Source organism: Amblyomma mixtum, chromosome 2 (assembly GCF_055824585.1).
Source record: "Amblyomma mixtum isolate Tamu chromosome 2, ASM5582458v1, whole genome shotgun sequence".
In the NCBI taxonomy this organism is placed as follows: domain Eukaryota; kingdom Metazoa; phylum Arthropoda; class Arachnida; order Ixodida; family Ixodidae; genus Amblyomma; species Amblyomma mixtum.
In genome coordinates this window covers 176,398,295-176,417,832 of record NC_143013.1, presented here as the reverse complement: position 1 = coordinate 176,417,832, position 19,538 = coordinate 176,398,295, and the positions used below count along the sequence as shown (strand labels likewise).

Here is a 19,538-nt window from a genome sequence, read left to right as displayed (position 1 = left end):
TGAACATATGGCCCTGTATTTTGAACAACCGGACTAACATATTTGTACGTCAGCGGCTGCCGATCGGGCAGAACGCAAGAACGGCAACAACGCAATGTTCTTGGACCTCGCCAGAATTTTCTGGCCATGCTTCATTGTCCTAAGAAGTAAACAAAAAAGCCCTCGTTACTGATGTGGACAGCCCCAAACTCTTAGTCGCATGCCTAGCGGCATTTGTGGCAACCGGCGCGAGTTGTCACAAATGCCGAGTGGCAGGTAGGTGGACCAAGGTGTGAACGCGAAACGAGGCAATCACTCGCTTATGCTTTCCTTTACATTGCTCAGCTCTTGCAATAATCAAAGTGAGGAGGATATAATTGACATTACTTCGTCACAGGTTTATTCAACTGCACGTGACCCAGAATTCGGCTCAGCTGTCTGATTGATTTGTGTGGTCACCAAGTAACACATGACATGACACTAACCGCGTTATTTTTTTTTCTACAGGATAAATGTAGCAAAGGTTCGATCAGAGAGCCTCCAAATCTGTTCGGTATATAGTTACACCACTCGTCTACAAAACCACAAATGTGTACATATGAACATATTGTCTGCAGTGTGAAATCAAGCAACCGTGCTGTACAAATGCGATGTTGGACAATATTTGTTGGTTTAAGTAAAGACAATATTAAATAATGGTGATCCCTGTTCCTGTTGCATTTCGTGCGTCCCGGACAATGTGACTACCGCTGTGCATTTGTCAAAACTCGCATTTCTGATATCTGAAAAAGTTATAAAATTGCATAGCTTTCATAGCCTCGCATTGTTCAAATTTTGAATAGGTTCAAAAGAAATGAACCATAGTTAAAGACGAAATTTTGAGGCCACTCCCTTTTACGTGAAAAAGGGGTCGGCCTAGAACCTAAATGCTGTGACAAAACTAGTTACTTTGTCTGCACTATTATTTGTATAAAAGCGTCACTTCTTTAACTAAAGCGAAATGGGAAATGATTTTGCTTCGCCAGGTAGCAGCTTCCCAACATTCTTGATAACGTCCTTGCTAAATGGCCCAAAATACATTTGGCGACCCGGCTTTCTACTTCTACCGAGGCAACGGTACACAACAGAATGCGCAGGGCCTGAAGCATAACAAGGAGAGGAAAAGAAGTAAACGCTCAACTTCCGGATATGGTCATAGATCAAGGTAATGAGAGCATCGACTTGAGTACCCGAAGTTAGAAGCGCAGTATAGGGAAGCGCAGTATCTTTGCTGCAGATGCTCGGTTTGTACCTGACTGCCTCTAACAATATTAAATAACCTTAAGTGTTTGTTGCCTTTACTCCTTCTACGATCAGAATCAGAAAAAGAGCGACAATTCCTGATGCGCCGCTTCCCACAACTAGAGGAGGAAAACATCGCAAGCTCGCGGGACCTTTCTTTTGAGCGACATGTGGACTTTAAAACGAAAAGTCGAGGTAAGAGGACTTCTGCTTTGAAAGCGCGGGAGGGAGTAAAAGCAGCGATTGAGTCGTCAGCGTTTACCTACTTGTCAAAATGTTACTGGATTGGAAATGCTTTATGTTCTGCAGCGAAATTGGTATCTTTTAATTTCACCTCTGGAATTTCCTTTATATTCTGGCCAATCTGCCTTCTTACCATTCACATTTCATTGCGATCCCATTCCAACGACTATTGGTTGTTTAAATTTGCTCCCGTCAGCAAGTCAGTGGGAGACGCTCTCAATCCTTACCTTATTTAAGCTTGGGGCAAAGATGCGGGTTTCAGATTAAATTTTAAGGTTTGAAGCTAAGCTTAGCGCCGACGCGCATTAATCAACACGGGTTGATTTGCATTAGCGGCTGAAAGGTACAAGCTTCAGGTACATCCTCGTTCTCGTTGCCAGCCCAGATGCCTGCAACTCAGGCGGCGCCTTTTCTCTCTCTTCCATACCGTGTCTTCGAGCTAAAGCGCTCGCACGCAACGCACCGCAAAGAAGAGCCTTGCTAAAAGCGGCCGCAGTGCAGTACAGCTGACCATGCGCATCGTGTAACGGGCTCTGCTGACGACTTCGTTGCCCCCGGTGCGACCGACTGCCACCTTTCTTCCACCCAGAAGGCTGGTATCAGTTGTGCACTCTACGGCCGCCGTTACGGCCATAGAGGGATCGTGAAAAAGTCGCCCACTCAGCCGCTTTGTCAGCGATGAAGCCGCTGGAAGGCAGCCGTCACGTATTTTTTTAGCTTCGCCCTTTCCTCCTCATTCTGTCGTTTGTGGAATATCAGCGCATACATGTGTTCTAGCGGTATTCACGAACTAATCCAGTAACTATTCTTGATAACCTAATCTTTGCACCTGGGGTCTACTACAGGAAGTTACAGATATCGTGCACTTGAATGCGAAATATAAAATGCAACTCCAAAGAATCCCTGAATCACGATAACACTTACAGTATAAAGATGTGGTAAATCAATTACTTCTACTGGTCGTTTTCTATTAGATTCACATCCGCCACCTTACCACAGCGTCTACACCAAGCAGTCCTTCTTACCCCTCTGCTTTCTTCTCGATGTTGAGGGCTATTTACTGATGAGCGCACTTCGCCAGGCGATCATGGATCTCTACAAGAGGCTTCCCTCCCTGCATTTCTTCATTTCGTGCTCTTCAGAATCTCATCCTCCTTTGCCCCTCTCTACCTTAGGTAAAATTTGTAGACCACATTTAGCAACTAAAATACCACGACAGTGCTTAACACATCTGTGAACGAAATTTTTCAAGGGATATTCCTGGTAGTACATACGATTAATCATTCAAAAGTGTGATTTTCTTCACGTTTAAAGATTCTTGTTTTAAAAACTGTGAGATACTTCGGCAGTCTATGTTTAGCGGCATTTAGCGCAGCGTGCATTATGTACCACTTATTTATTTACTTATTTATTTATTTTTTATTTATTCGCTATTTTCTAATGCTCTTAGCCCTTCCGGGCTGCTACATGGTGGGTAGCGTTCACGAGTCAATAAAGCACAGTTCCAACTCTTATTGAAAAGTTTCTACGCGGTGGCTCATTGGTTAGGGTAAGGCTGCGCACTAGAAAGACACAGATTCGATCCCGGCTGCAGCGCTCGCATTTCGATGGAGGCGGAATGCTGGAAATCCGGGCACTGTGTCAGGTCAGTGCCCTTTAAAGAAACCAAGGTGGTCGAAATTATCCGGAGCCCTCCAGTACGGCGTTCCTCATAACCTGAGTCGCTTTGGGACGTTAAATCCCATAAAACCAAAACCAAATCAAAGGTTTCTAGTCAATTCGTTTTAACAAATACGTGTCGATCAAGCTCATTTCATTCGATAATTGTTTTAGGCAGAAACGAGGGCTTATAGGCGTCAAATGGCACGTAGGACATATCAGAAAATTGATGAGTATGGTTGAATATTTAGACGAATAATTAACTAAACCCAACTAATAAATCACGTATGATTTATTTCAACAAGGTTGTATTGCAGCATTTATGGCCATCAACATCGAATATGAGCTGTTTCTTTAAATTGATTAATCCGCAAAGTTTTTCTAAAATACCGAACGTCCGATATTGCATATTTATGAAAGACGTCTCTGGCACTTCTTATGCATCAAATAAACTCAGAGTTGCACCATTTTATGATGTAGAAAAAGGTAACCCCTTTTAGGCAACGATACTTTGTGAAGCGACGCCGTTGTACAACTATGTAATGGGGGAAAGCAAACTCTTCAGTCTTTAAAAATGGTAAGGTGGTAAATTGGATTTTTGAGCAAAAGAAATGGCGCAGTATCAGTCTGACATCTCGGTGGACACCGGAACCGCGCCGTGACGGAATGGATGAAGGTGGGAGTGAAAGAAGAAAGAGATAAAGAGGTGCCGTAGTGGAGGCCTCAGGAATAATTATGATTACCTGCGGATCTTTAACGTGCGCTGACATCGCACGGCACGCGGTCGACTTTAGCGTTCCGCCTCCATCAAAACGCGGCTGCTGCGATTGGATTCGAACCCAGGTACTTTAAAATGCGCATTTTTGGCATTCGGTATTTTGGAGCACATTTCCGTTTAAGAGAATCGAAAACAGCGCTCTTCTTCGATTTTGACGGCCGTCAGTTTCGCAGCACAAGTTGGCCATAAAATAAAAAAAAGTTTATTAGTGAATTTATGTTAATTAATCGTTTAATTAATAATCCATATAGGGTACTTAATTTCTAACTGCCGTAGAATCCATCTGAAGAAACCGCTCCGATGTATCTCTCGCCGTTTTTAAAATAAAAAAAAACCGTAAAGGTTAAAAAAAAACATACTTCTTTGATTACTAAGGTAAGCATGTATCTTTTTGATATCTAGGCTTTGTTTTTCAGCTCCTTGTTTTTTGCGACGGATTTCTGCACGACACTGAACTATGCTTATTGTCCTATCTTACGTTATCTTATTCATGTTATTATCATTTGCACTCTTCTTATCCTATCTGCACATGAGGCGTCGACCTTGTGCTCAACCCGATGACTCAAGAGAACCTTCAAGGCAGCGTACGTTGCCTGGCAGCGCGCGGCCGGTTCCTGGAGATAGGAAAAGCAGATTTACATCAAGGTTCATCGCTCGAAATGTCCGTGTTCCCCAAGAGCGTCACATTCCACCGCATCATGGTGGAAGACTTGCTTGATGACTGCCCCTTGGCAACGGAAGAACGACGCCGTGTGGTGGCGCTCGTGCAAGACGGCCTGGCTTCTGGTGCTGTGCGACCGCTGGACACCGTTCAGTTCCCGCTCGGGAATTCCGACAAAGCGTTGCAGCTGTTGGTCTCCGGTCCCCACACTAGTAAAATTGTACTCGAGGTGAGTGCTTCACGAGCGAATGAGCGCCATGGCGTACCAAAGGGTGTGAGCCTCCTTTTGTAGGATTGTGCTCTTTCGCTAAATATTTGTGGCGGGCTGTTAAGTTCACTGGGAGAGGTGGGCGAGAGCCCCGGACCGCAACGCGCAAAACGCTTCCACCCTCTCCAGGCATCCTCGGCAATTCAATGGAATGTTGTTTTTTTTTCTTGTTTAGATCATGAGATCTTCCTAGCGCGTTCCTCAGCTTTGCGCCGCCATCAGCAGCACAAACCGTGGGAACGCGCTAAAGTGCTGCACGGCAACAACGGCGCGACGGGTTTGTGTTGACCGAGGGCTAGCGACGGTGGCTTGCATGTCGAAATTGCAGCACCCCAAGAAACTCTGCGGCTACTAGTAGCATAGAGGTTTTAGGAAGATCTTGGATCTGAAACCCCAGCTAATGCTCAGACACTAGATTTACACGCTGGCAACTATCGTGTTTTGTTTTTCTTCCTCTTATCGCTGTCTCGCCAAAGCCACGCTAGGTTGGCTGAAGCGGGCTCACAGTTGAGAAGATGGTGCAGCAGAATACAACGAGAGTGAGCTAATGGTTTTTGCTAAGGTTTTTGGTCACATTTTTGTGTTGGCTTCCACCGGAGGACTTTGTTGTACATTAACGTGCGGTGGGAGCAGCATATAGAGCAGTACTATGAGCCCCTACATCGGTGAAAGAAAGCCTAATTAGCGGAAAACAGTGGTCGCTTGAACGGGGGTCATTTTCTTGTACAGAACTAGGCCCTGTAGTTTAGCTCGTCTTGCCCACCTGCTGTGAGAGAATTCACGGGAGCTGCGAAACGCTGTGTATTTACAAAATTCCGGAGTATGTCTGGGGTATAGTCTTCTGGCCCCATGGTAGCCGCACGGGTGCTGGCTTCAGCTGGCCGGCCTTGCGTTGCAGCTCTGAAATTTCACGCCGGTCAATATCTTGCGGACGCTATCATTTGCTTTCGGTACATCGGTGTACTTTTTCTGAGCAATCTGTGGCACCTGGTTCTAATTTGAGGCATTCGCACAAACTGCCACACAATAATTAAAAACGGTGCAAAAACGGACTAGAACGCTTTGCACGAAAAGTAGGCTTCTAAAGTTACCCAGAGTGCATTCCACGTTGGGTCAAGAAGCTGAGGAAATGCTTGAAAATTTTGAGAGTCATTATGTTGTCCTGCTAAAGGATTCAGAGAGTACGGCAAAATGCTTAGTTGAGGCAAATTACAAAATATAATATCACGGATGTGCACAGATCCAACCCGAGGAGAGCAATCGCACGGTCATACCAACGGAGCGTCTCACTGTTGAAGCAGTACCACGCACATATTTCTACAAACACAAGTCCTACGCCATCATCGGTGGCCTCGGCGGCTTTGGCCTCGAACTCGTCGACTGGATGGTGAGCCGCGGATGCCACCATTTGATTCTTACCTCCCGGTCTGGAGTGCGGACAGGGTACCAGAGACTCTGCCTGAGGCGGTGGCAGCAGAGAGGAGTCACCATCATTACGTCTCAGGTCGACGCCTCAACTCAAGAAGGGGCACAAGAAATCATTGAGAGGGCAGCTGCCGTCGGCCCCGTCGGTGGTATCTTCAACCTGGGCGTGGTAAGTTCAATTCATTCGACCGTTCGGCACCTACGGGGTGGGGAGAGAACTTCGTGCTGGGATGCTGTCGCATTTCTTGGGTGCATAATCAGCCATTGTCGCAGCAGCCCTACTTGCGTCATCCAGAGTTAGGTGTGAGTACACTACCAGCACCTGTAGCGGTACTCTGCCGCCCAGAAATTAAAAAAAAAACTATGATGGCTTTGTAACCTCGATTTCAAGAATGGTCACGGTAGCGGCACTTTTTCTGCGCACAGTCATGTAGCATGTACTCTCCTTGAAAAAGTAACCGAGAAAAGCGGTTTGCTTCCCAGCTCTATTGTGGAACCCTTACAGCACTCGTACCGACGAAAAGGTCTAGAAAAGTGAGGACAGGGGCTCTGCCTACTTTACACACATTTATAGCTTAAGGGCTGCCATAAATACGACTAGGAAGCAAAACGCGATGATCGTTACTTCTGGCAAAGACTCTACATTGACTTCTTTCATATATAGCCTCCGCGGATGTTCAGTGGTTATCTTGCTTGGCTGCTCACACGAAAGAAGCGCGTTCGATCCCGGCCGCGGAGGTCCCATTTCGATGGAAGCGAAATGCTAGAGACCCGTGTAATGTCTGATGTCAGTGCACATTAAATAATCTCATGTGGCCGAAATAGTCGGGACGCATTCATTGCAGCATCCTTCATAGCATGAGTCACTTTGGAATGTCAAACGCCATAAAACAAAAACCATCTGTCATATTGTCTTTGTTTCACAGGTCCTCAGGGATGGGCTTCTCGAAAAGCAAACCCCGGAAGCCTTTGAGACAGTTTTTAGAATCAAGATTAACGCCACCCAGCGCTTGGACAGTATTTCCCGGCGCTTGTGTCCGGACCTTGATCACTTCGTTTGTTTCTCATCCATCTCTTCCGGATTTGGCAACATAGGGCAGACAAACTACGGCTACGCGAACTCGGCCATGGAACGCATCTGCGAGTGCCGCGCAGCCGACGGACTTCCCGGTGAGAGCTGCTCATACTGCTCACGTCTATTTTCCTTACTTTCCAAGGTAAACTATGGATCGAGAATTCGGAACTGCTGGAAATCGTAAACATCTTGGGAAAAATTCAGCACAAAAACTCCGTACAGGGAACAATACACTACACGGTGCGCCATTTCAAGCTTGTCGGTCTAGTGACCGAAAACACTTTCTTTTAAGCGCCATACAAAATTCCATTGGTCATACAGCCAAACCCTGAAACATTTCGCGCAAGGCATAGACAAAATTTATTCCTTTTCCTGACTCTAGACGTAACAAAACGAGAGCAAGAAAATGACAGCGCGAGCTCAATACAGACCAAAGTGAATAATCCATGTTTACTTTGTTCTGTTTTGCTCTTCCCCACAGCTGTTCACTGTTTTGGAGACCTGTAGCGAAAGGTGGTAGGGTTTGAACGTAGTTAAACCGAATAGACGTGCGAAGACATGTGCTCAGACTTGTGGGCCCATGGTATTGCTTTGATGGGTCGTTCGCACGTCTGTTGACGATATTAGTTCGATAGTAGTAAAACTTCATGAAGACGACGACATGCAATGCAAAGCCCTAGAGTGTGTTACAGTTTAAACCCAGGCGTAATCGGCTGCGGCGGTAGCATAGTGCCGGCGTGCAAAGGCCAGCGAAGCCAGCGTGTGCACTAAACCCAGTCTGCGCAATTTTTATTTTATTAAGGCGAAAGCCTTTCTTAGTTCATGAGTGGCGCGGACGGTAGTTGTGGACAGAGGCTGTCCGCAAAAGCGTCCGCTCCAACTCCCAATAATGAGAAAAGAAAAAAATTAGAGATCACTGCGCGACATGCACTGGGAGAATGCGAAAGCATTCGGCACTCGTCGTCTCTCTTTGCCTCTCTTTATCATTTTCTTTTTGTTTGTGAATTTAAATATTGAATTAGAGTACTTACCATATGCTTTAAAGATCGATTTATTTGCTGTTATTATATCTTTTTTTTTCTCAATCAACCATTTGGTTTTTAAAATTTTCCGCCATGGTTCTTGCCCTGACATTCACTTTTGCCCGGCCATTGTTTGTGCCTCTTTTTTTCATCGAATTCGTTTTTCTTAAATTTTCTCTAGGCCGCTGCCCGTTTTCCTTTATTTTCAATTGGTTCACTTCCAATAGCCTCTCGTTTGGGGTGGGCTCCCTCTCACAGTTTTGTTTGTTTTTACAATGAAGGGGTCTATGTGGGAAACAAACCCGGACCGCCGGCGTGCGATACGGGGACAGTGCCACTCCGCCACGACGCTATTTTTTATTTATTGCATGGCAGTATACCCACCCAGACAGACTTCAAGTTCGACTTTACCAGGTCGCATCCCTCAGCACGTCATACACAATCACACCAGCATCCTGCTCTCACTTTGCCCGCACATCAGAATTCCGGAAGACACACGCATGCATCGAGGAAAGGGTCCAGGCAGTAGGTCGATCCTGCGCAGCATATACTCCTCGCACCATACCGCACTGCTTTCCTAACAGAGACATCGATGAACGTGGCGGCTCTGCTTTGCGATCTGTCATGCTGCTCTTCCACAGGCTAGCATTCACCAGAGTCGCCTTTATTCAGCTTCAAACGCCAAAGTGTCCGCCACGACCCTTCGACGTCTGAAGGAGAATAAAAGCGCCTCTAGGGAATGCATTCTTCTTATAAACTCATCTGCGAGATAGGTACTTTGGTCTGTATTTGTAATTGTGAGCACGTTAATACAGATGTCGCAATCAGGCGCACATCAAATTTCCTCCCTTTCCGGTAAACTTCCTCTGTGCTTGGCGGGCAGTCGTAGCGCCATCATGCGGCACCCACTGAAAATTCCCCTCGCAATATACACTGCTGGCCCAGCACATGGTGCTGGTTGCGGACCTCGCAGAGCTTTCGCATTCGTGCATGTAAGGTGACTTAAATGCACCTCAAAAATTTTTATTCAAGGCCACGCTTAAGCGACGAAAGTGCTTTTGCAGCTTTGGTCGTAAAGTAAAGCTTTCGCGCTAAAAATTTTCTATAGCTAAGCTTACTGGCTAAGCGCATTAATCAACGAAATCTTTTATATCTTTGTTAGGCCACCCATCGACTCCCATCCGCTATCTCTCTTTCCCCTCCCTGATATCACTAAGTGTGCAGTGAGTATTTCTTTTTGTGCATTTTGCCATCTGCCTCCCATGAGGGTAAATCATTTTAATTTAGTTTGCGAAGCCCAAGTGAAATCGGTTATGTTTAATTAATTCAGTAAGTAATTAAGGCCTTGCAGCTGACGCTGCAGATTGCAGGTTATAATGCAGGATTATATGTTGAAGTCAAATCTATAACGGCTTTAGCTCTAAATTGTAGTGCGTATTTGCGCTCTTAGTTTGCCTAGGATAGTTATGTTGCTTGCGCATCGCACTAATGAAGCTAAGGATGTTTATTTATTTATTTACAGATACCTTACAGGCCTCCAGGGAGGCATTGTGTAAGGAGGGAGCAATAAATATGTGCAACAGTTGCTAGAAAAAAGCAAAAATGCGTAGAAACAAACACTGTTACGTTCTAAAAGCTGATTAAAAATTATCACGAAGTACAAAATACATGCAGAAAAACATTGGATAAAAAATAGAATATAAATACGACATAATAGTGACGAAAAAAAAGAACATGAGCAAATACACAGGAAGAAAAATGGGCTGATAAACAGGGTGTGACAGAAAAAAAAAAGAGGCATGACTCGGGCAAAGAAGAAAACGTGACTTGTTTCACAAAGATAGTTGTATACGGGGCATTCTGCGAAGAACACTGCAGCATCATGCCATGTCCTAATTGAAGACTAAACGTGTTCAGCAGCTGGACATAGCAGTACGATGCAGTTTGACGGAGGCTATGGCTAGGGTCATACGCTACACTTCGGCCGAACAGAAATTTATGGTGGTGTAGCTGGGCCAAGGCATTCCGGAATGATAGAAAACAAGGATAATTTCTCGCTGTTCCTTTTGTACATGCCATGCTTTTTGGCCTCTGCAATGCTTCTGCAATCTTCGAGCACATGATGGACATGATGGCATCAAACGGTCTACGAGCTTGTGCTACTTAAATGCTGCTGCCGTTTTCTCCTCCACGTTCGATGGCCACACAGCTCGTGCATGCCGCCCGTCTTAAGCCCTTAACTGTGCTTAATCCCGCGGGGCGGAGGGGGACGTGAGGGGAGGGGGCGTACTCTTACGGTAAGCAGTGGCAGGACGCAGAAGGCGATGGACTGTCGCGGGGCTGTTGACGACAACGAGGAAGCTGCAGTACGAGTGTTGAGGTGACCTGATTTTTTTGTGCTCCCTGACTGCGGCCTCTCGCTTCTGTTGCTGAGTTAACTCCCGTAATATTATTATGAGTAGAATAACAATTATATGTAGGATGCGGCAAGGGTTTTATGTTCCCGTGTCGACATGCACCGAAGTTTCGATCCCTCCACGACAAGACACCCACCCAGCTTTATTACGTGAAGAGCGGGCGTCGTATATGAAATATCAGTCTCGTGTGGGAAATGTTTTCAACAGCATGGTGCAGGTCCGGTCTAGAGGTTGAAACCTTCCAGCAGCAGATACTTTGTTTCCAATTTTGCAGCTGGTCTATATTAGGTAATAGCAGCTTTCTTGAACGGTAGTGGGCAGATTGCCCTAAAATGGAAAGGGAAGGAAAAATTTTATTTATCAGCTTATTAAAACCTTTTTGGTTGTTCTTAGCGCAGTGTCCGTGTTGACGCTCATTCTTGCGAAGTTTCTTCGGTGGCCTTGAGGGTTTCTTGCCAAATAATTCGCCAACCTGTATGAACATTGTCTCATAACCTCGAGCGTAGCACAACCTAGAATGATGACTACCAATAATATGTTGCAAAACTAAAGGGAATATAAGGACTAGAGAAATTAGAGACCAATTACCTTATTCTATGTTATCATCAAAACATTTACTAACGTAATCGCTATCAATCTAAAGGAACTTTAGATTTCAGTCAACCAAAGGACAAGGCTACCCGGAAACGCTACCCGACAACTGTCCATATTCACATCATCAGACAGGGGCTGCAGGAATGCACATAATATAACCAATTCCTATACCAGGCGATTTCTCTAAACGTTTACAGGCTCTTATTTTGAAAATTGTTTTATATACCTAGGCTCGCTCTGTGCATTTGGAAAGATTGCTGTGCAAGGCAGGCAATACATGTGTGATGGTGCTTGTCAAAAGAACAAATATTACCAAAATAATTATTAACATGTTTATGTTTGATTTTAAGGAGCAAGATCATGCCGCAAAATTGAAGGCTGTCAACACTGAAGGCGGATTGATACCGTTTTTAAATCTTATTTATCGGCAATGTGCTTTCAAATATCGGACGTTAAAGATACGCACTTCAAAATTCATTGAGCTGGCTTTCCTAGTTTAAATATGGTAAAATGGTAGCTTTCACATTTCTATTCCAGCAAGTACACAGGCCAATTGAGTACTTCATAATGTAGAAGCTGTTAACGTGATTTTACCGTCTATAAAACGTGCAGCGACACCAATTTATAAATATTCACGCGGGAAAGCGAGTTCAAAGAGCTTTGGAACGCTTGATTTTGGCGTTCGACATACAGTAGCACGTTGCCGATAGAGGAAATTTACAAACTAGACTGAGCTTCTGAGCTGACAGGCTTCGATTTCCGGATATGATCTTTTCCCTAAAATAAAGCATAAAAATGTTTGTTATTAAACTTTAGGTAATAATTTGTAATTTAGCTGCTCGCCAACACGTACGTATGTCCGCCTTACTGTGCGACCCACCTGCCTACAAAAGCGAACCGCCGTATCTATTGCAGACTGTGAAGGTTCAAGAAAATTGCCTGGTAGATAGCCTTATTGTGAGAGGGAATTTGACTTCGCTGAGACCTCAGCACTGAATGCAGGACCAGGGTGTAACCAGTATGTGGAATATGCATACACGCACCTATTGAAAAATACCTATCTCGCGGCTGCGCGTCCACAGTAGCAATCAGTAGCAGTAACAGGACGTTTACAGGACGTATTCAGATATCTGGATCGGAAAGACTTGAGAAAAAAATTGATTACGATTACCTCAGTGGTATCTTATTTCCTGATGCCTTTGTATTGCTAAGTAACTCAGGACTTATTATAAATCATGATAGAAGGTCTGGACAGGCGAAACGCAACTCTGGGTCTCAAATAATGTGAATAAACCTACAGTCGTTACCAATACTTATATGAGCACATTTGTTTATTACGGCAGGCGACGGATTGGAAGTTGAAAGACGATACATCCACATCGAGTAGGTTGTGACTGCTTACCCCACCCTCTCAGCAAAATAACTAGGAGAATAATGGGATAGAGTGCAACTTGTATTTACACGCACGTCACAAATAACAGCTTGCCAGTATTAATCAATAGGAGAATTCAGAACAGTTTTATATTTGGAGTACTCGGCTATGGGACAGAAACTTGGAAGATAATGAGAAAACTGGAAATTTTGTTAAGCACAACACAGAGACCTATATAAACGTTTACAGAAAGAGATCAGAGTGGGTCAGTCAAGAAACGCTATATAATGATATCCCATCTGAAATCAATACAAATTGCCATGGGTGAGGCCTTTAATTCGAAGGCAATCATGCAGTGAGCCCTTAGCGCAACGAAGTAGATACCAAAAGGAGGAAAACGTACCACATGATAGCAATTAGCGATCTGGACTGATGGTAATATGAAGTCTGCGAGGAGTAGGTGGCTGCACTAGCCCGCGAGAGGGTCAATTGGAAGGTACGGCAGAAGTTATGTTCTGCAGTACACGTAGTTAGGCTCGCGATGATGGCAACGACTTTCCGATCATTCATCATTCTCTTTGCTGCCCTATGCATTGCCAGACACAAATGCGCCTTTAAAGGGCAAAATAGCAACAAACTTTTTGATTCGCTGCTAATAAAGAACGAATATGTGGGATTCGCAAGCACTGCCTCATAGAGTTTTTCATGCAAAGAAGCAACTTTCCTTCACAACTTAGATGACTGTAAACAGAACTGTTCTTCCAGGTTATTTCCAGGTCATTTCGGTGCATCCTCTGCAGGCATTTTTTTAATTTTCATATATGGTTCCCCCGAAATTTTCTTGTGATAGCACAATACAAATGGGTAGCTTTGACAGTTTATAATCAAAGCGGCTTTTTAGCTTGGTTTTTATGATGCGCTGTTAGTTCAGGATCCTCACGGTTTTCCAGCCTACCTGCTCCTCCGACGGGATAAGCGATTGCGCTTGCGCTTGCACATACAAAAAAACCTGCCTCTGAGTAAACCAACAGCTCATGATACCCGCGTATATACTACGAAATAAATTCTATGTGTGGCGGTCACGACCACTTTCGTGCGGTGATTTGGTAGAGGTGTCTTCTTAATTCGCCTTCTTCATTAGATATTGACAGATAATCGTCCCATCTTTGTTCTTATTTCATAAATGATGGTGCATCTCTTCTCAGCTGTATTGATGCTTACTGGGCATCAAAAAGAAGAATTTATTGCTGAGAAGTTTGAACACAAAAAGCAAGATTTTTTTCCTTTCCAGCCAATTTGAACAATAGACGCCGATTATGAAAGAATTTGTTATCGTTATCTAAGCGAATATCACCATGTCCTAGACTCAGTGATTTCCATGCAAAGAACACGTTTAAGTCATCACATTCGGCTTGTAAAAACGACGTGCAACGGTGCTGCTTTATTTCATGTTTTTTTTTATTCCTCAGCTCATAAAAATCTCTTTTCGTGGAGTTGCCTTTCCTTTATTCGATGCAAAAAATGGATATCGACCAACGTTAACTTCATTACAGTGTTTCTTTGAATGCGAATCGTTCACCTGCCACCTTTCGTATGTGTGTGTCCTATTTATCTGATCACAACAGAAAACGAAGGGGGTAATATTCAGTGCTTTCCAGTTGGGATAAAAAAAAACAGGTGTTGACCCCGGTGGTCACTCGTTGGGGCATACTAATGCGATAAAGCAGAAAATCAAGCAAGGCTTTGATTTGAGCTAGTTGGTTGTAGCATGACATGGTTTACGCAAGAAGCGTGCAGGCCCAAAAAGACGGAGAAAACACACACAAGACAGGCGCCATTCCTGCCCTGTGTGTGTTGTGTCCGTATTTTAGCGCCAGTACGCTTTTTGCATAAACCCTGTCAAGAAAATCACGGCGCGTCCATAGGCGCGGGACATATATTGGTGACGGTAACACCCACCACATTCAAATCATCGGCATTAGCAACGCGCCAAAACGTGCAATATAAAAAGGTGTTGTTTGCGCGAGTAGGCGCGCCCGGGGTCGTCTGGGATTCACCGCAAAAAAACAAACAAAACGGGCTTCTTCACTGATGTACAGCCTTTGTCAAAAGTTTGGAGCCCAGGGGGTTTTCTTTCGAGCCACACTGTGTCGTTCTTAATGGATCTCTAGCGCTCCAAATTTCCTGGACATGAGAAGATTTCTGGTACTGCCTCCTGCATTAGGTAGGACTTCCATGAATGCTCCTGGAGTCCCAATATAAAGCTTAGAAGTGAACCTCCTGGGCTCTAAACTTTTGACAAAGACTGTACCTGCTTATGCACTCTAATCTTAAGGTCTAACATAGGAAGAAAGTCCCTGCAGGTTGCATAAAAGCTCAGTACCATCCATTTTGATACACAGTCCACGGTAAATCATGCCTAATTGTTGTAATTTTGACGCAAAAGCTTCCCTACGAGACCTTCGGCTTCAATTGCAGACCGTGTAAATTTGACCTTCAGCTGAGTTAGAGGTGAAACCATGAAAACGAGAAAAAGAACTTGCATCAATATCCACGACAGGGAGTCGAACCCTCGGCTGCGCGAACAGACCTCTTTTAAGTACCGCTCGACGAGACCAGTAGGCTATCGCTGCATTTTGTTATTGCATGGAAATAGTGCCGAAAAGAAAAATCTAAAGATGCTTACGCCACAAACCACCAGGCTACCGTGACCGCATAGCTACCGGCTACCAGGCTACCTTGACAGGCATGACCCCACCTTCCAAAACATCAAAAGTCTTAGAGGCACACACATGCATCCAGATAGGGTAGCCAGGCAAGCGGCTCTTGCAGGGCAGCATATATTCCCCCCACCAAAGCGCGCTGTTCACGATAGCCTAGCGCATTGTTCACTAGGCTATCGCCGCACACAACACGTCCTGTGTTAAGTCTGGCCCGGATGGAGCGTTTTTTACCCGCGAAATCGCGTAGCGCGCCCAACGCCCGCGCCGGCGTCGACGAATTTACTCCCGCATGGTCAGCAGCCGAGCGGCGCGCGCTACGGGCTCGTTACGGGATACGTTGACAAGAAGGCTGCGCCCTGCTCGCCCACTTCGGAATAAATACCGCTGGATTCTTCGACGTGATAGCTCGCTCAGATGGTAGCGATTCGCTTTTACTTCGCACAGTTCGCCCACGCGTAGAGGTATAAGCGATAACTAGCCCTTGTTTTTCAGATAATTTGGCGATTTTGAAGCTCTTAGGCCTAACTGTGCTTACCTCGCAAGAACGACACCTGGTGAAGCAGTTGTCTAGCTTTTAGTCACTTGCTACATTGTCATCTATTAGCAGTTTTTCTTCTTGGAACGAATAAGGCTCGCAATGCACCCATCGTAGTTATCAGTAATTACGGATAAAAAATTTCTTCAACACAGCGTTGATGCGCTTTGGCGTCTTGTCACTAGATGGCGCTACCGTTTACGCGTGCCCTTGATGGACGGCGCGGCCAGCTAAAAGCGACTCCTCCGAAAGACAACACGCTGCTCGGCCGTTTCGGCCGAGATACCCGAAGCCCAAGCCTCGGTACTATAGTTAACTAGTACTCGGTACCCTCGGTTTGCCAAACGCCCGTCTTTCCGGGAAGCACGACGCAATTTTGGTGGTCAAGCTACAGTGCCAGAGAGAGCTCGCGAGCGCGTCTCTCTCGGCCGGCGTGGCTCCGTCCAGAGTCACGTGACGCCCGCTCCGGCTCTAATTGGCCCTCTGTCGCTGCCCTATCCCGGCGTCGGCGCGGCGTCGACATTTTTATCTGTCTCGACAGAACCCGACGATTTGGCAAAAACGTGCTCTCCGGCGGCAAAAAAACGCACCGGTGCCATCGACGCCGACGAATCGCCCGGAAAAACGCTCCATGCGGGCCACGCTTCAAACTGCACTACACTCTCGCGCTGTGCATTGGAGAGCGTCCTCTTCACCAGCTTCCATCTGCTCTGTCCCGCGGCACTGAATGCTCACAGCCGTCTTCTACGTAGCCCAAATCCGTGCTTTCGCTCCGATTCGAACGCAATAAAACTTTCTCCAGTTTTCATGCTCTATGGTCTACTGTAGGTGCCGGATGAAGAATAGTTTCTCAGAATTGCCTAGCGTTTCGTGCACAGTTCTGAATATCATAAAGATTTCTGCGGTCATTCTTACGCTGCACTTGCATTTCTTGCCATCGCACAGTTAACTGGCTCTGTGAATGACTCTGCGACATCTTCAGAATAATATGCAGTGTCTCCTCGCAACGCAAGCAAAACAAAACGCGTGACCGATCATCACCGCCTCATCTCTTGAGGCATGCGCATAGCCTGGCTGCTATCACACGCATTCAGCAAACTGTGATGCTTTGAGTTCTGCTCGACTGGAAAAATATTGTGAAGACAGTGTTTAAGGCATCTCGTCTAGAAAAATACCAATCTGAGCAGAGAAGGCAGACAATAGAAGCCTTTTGGAATATATAAATTTAAGATTTTGCTTGCCCCATTAGCCTGAATAAAGCAGGTCATAGAAAACTTATATAGGAATGAAAAACAAACCCGCACTAACAAAACAAAAGAGATAAAAATTGTATAGATGCTCACGTAGTCTGATGCGATTAAATGAGTAAGAAAAACTAGATTTTACGATGATCCTTTTTCGTTTCATGCCTGCCTATTTGTTTCATTTCCGATTGGCCATGTGTTATTTTCTTAAAGTTTCACCCAATATTTCGCTTTAGTTGTTTCTCGTTTCCCTCTCGCTGCTCTCGATGCTCGCCTAGGGCACCGCTCCGCCTCAGAGCAGAAGTTCAGTCGTGGCTGGAAATAAAAAAGAGAGCTGTTGGGAGGCTGGCAATAGGTGTCCACGGCAAAACCACAAACAAGGCAGTACAGGGGGATGCGGGCTGCAGGCATTGTTCGAAGCGCAGGAATCTCAGAATGAAATATTATATGAGTAACGCCTAAGGAAATTGGATGGCAACAGGCGGGCAGCTAAAGTATTTAAATACTTATACAGATAAATCGTTGACTCACAAGGGCGGAAAAGGACTAGGAAGCCAACCAGTAAGTACGCAGGACACAAGGACGGAGAAGTCAAGGGCTTGAAACGATAGGTAAAAAAAAACGTAGAACGTAAAACTGGAATAATTGAATTGAAAATAAGCCAGGTGTAGAATTATATCGAAATTAGTAAAGGCAGAGTGGGAAGGAATCGTTCTATGATAAATCGAGAGGCAGTGCTCTACTCTTCGAAGCTAGATCAGGGTGTCGTAGAACACGAAGTTAAAAAAAAAAGTAACCCACATGCAGTGTGCCGTGAATTTGTAGAAACAATTGAACATGTTATACTCGAATGTCGGTGGAGGTGCAGTCACTCTCCTTGAGGCCTTAATGTTCTCAGATAAGAAGGTCACATGAATAAATGTATGGCGGAAGTCAGCAAAAAGACATTGGAAGATTGGGGGTTTAAATGCAGAGAGATGGCATCAGGTTAGAAGTGTAGGATAAAAATGTATTTCGAGAAAATGACAAATTTATAGACTAATTTACTGATATGTTGAAATATAAATTCGATCCTCGTATCCACCACCATTTTCCCCCTCGCCACTCGTGAGAGGGGTGATGCGGTTTTCGCATTCGGCTCGCTGCAGGTTTCGTAGCTTTCACTCGGCGAACACTCAGAGGCACAAGCCGGGCATTTCACGTAATGGCACTCGTAGTGCTAACGCACAAAAAAGTTGACGTTTCGGCGCTCAAAGAGATTCGTGGACTGTACAGTCGCCGTCAAAAGTAAATTGAAGGCGACTTCCTCAAAAAAATTTAATTTCTTTAAATCTAAAGCGTGATAGTCCACGTTTGTTGGTGCACAGTGCAATTCGCACAATCACAATTAGTCTGCACATATGGATTCAAGGATGCATGAGTTGAGCGGGCAATGATTAAATTTTTCCGTTAATATTGCCTTCCATTTACTTTTGACGGCACCTGTACATTCAGTCCCAGCGCAGTACGCCCTGGCTGCGGACAAGAGAGCAATTTTTTTTTTTCTTTGAGCGAGGAGTGAGTCTTCCGGACTATGCACTGGGTGCGGATTGTAGGAGGAACTGATATTAACTAGAGCGTCAAAGCAAATTAAACAGTTTCCCGTCAAATTAACCTATTTCAATATTTCAAACATTTTTCTGTGCCGCTTTCGTCTATGATAGAAAGCTTTGCAAACGCGGTAATCTAGCAACGGTTTCGACTAGCTCTTTATCGGCCTATCTTGCGCACTCTGCAATGAAAGAAAGCTTCAATTGAGACATTAAGCTTTCAGAATAGAAATTTCGGTACCCGCGCTTCGTGTCTGTCGTATTCTGCAAAGGACCATTATCCGCTTTTCATTTTGCGATAATTCCGGTAAGGCGCACTAGAATGCAGCGCAAGGCTGTGAAATCCACGGTGCATTTCACGTACGCATTGCCGAACTTTGCGGCCGCTGCTCTCATTCGTTGGCTGGGGGCAGCTGATAACTGAAACCGGTGACTAACAAGTGTCCTCACAGACAGCCGTTTACGTTTCGATTGAAAATTGCTTGTCGAAGACGCACTGCACAACCAACCGCGTCACGCTATAGGTTTTCATCCAGTGAGTTCACTATGCAATTGGCTTGGTATAAACAAAACGTGAAGAGCAATTCAGCAACAATAAACTAAACCCATATGAGGTTTAAATTGTGCAGGGAGAAGTGTGAACCAACAATATTTGCTGAGAAAACTCGCCGTG

At 45.1% G+C, this 19,538-nt stretch overlaps 1 protein-coding gene across 1 annotated transcript in view; it reads left to right on the top strand.

The window, feature by feature from the left end:
- Positions 1-4,518: 4,518 nt before the first annotated feature.
- The window catches only part of LOC149361721 (fatty acid synthase-like), a 51,221-nt gene continuing 36,201 nt past the window's right edge, over positions 4,519-19,538 (top strand). The window contains exons 1-3 of the mRNA XM_089568135.1: positions 4,519-4,830; positions 6,110-6,463; positions 7,221-7,464. Of these exons, the coding sequence (XP_089424261.1) occupies positions 4,600-4,830; positions 6,110-6,463; positions 7,221-7,464 (829 nt within the window). The 5' untranslated portion in view covers positions 4,519-4,599. The remainder of the gene's footprint in view (positions 4,831-6,109; positions 6,464-7,220; positions 7,465-19,538) is intronic.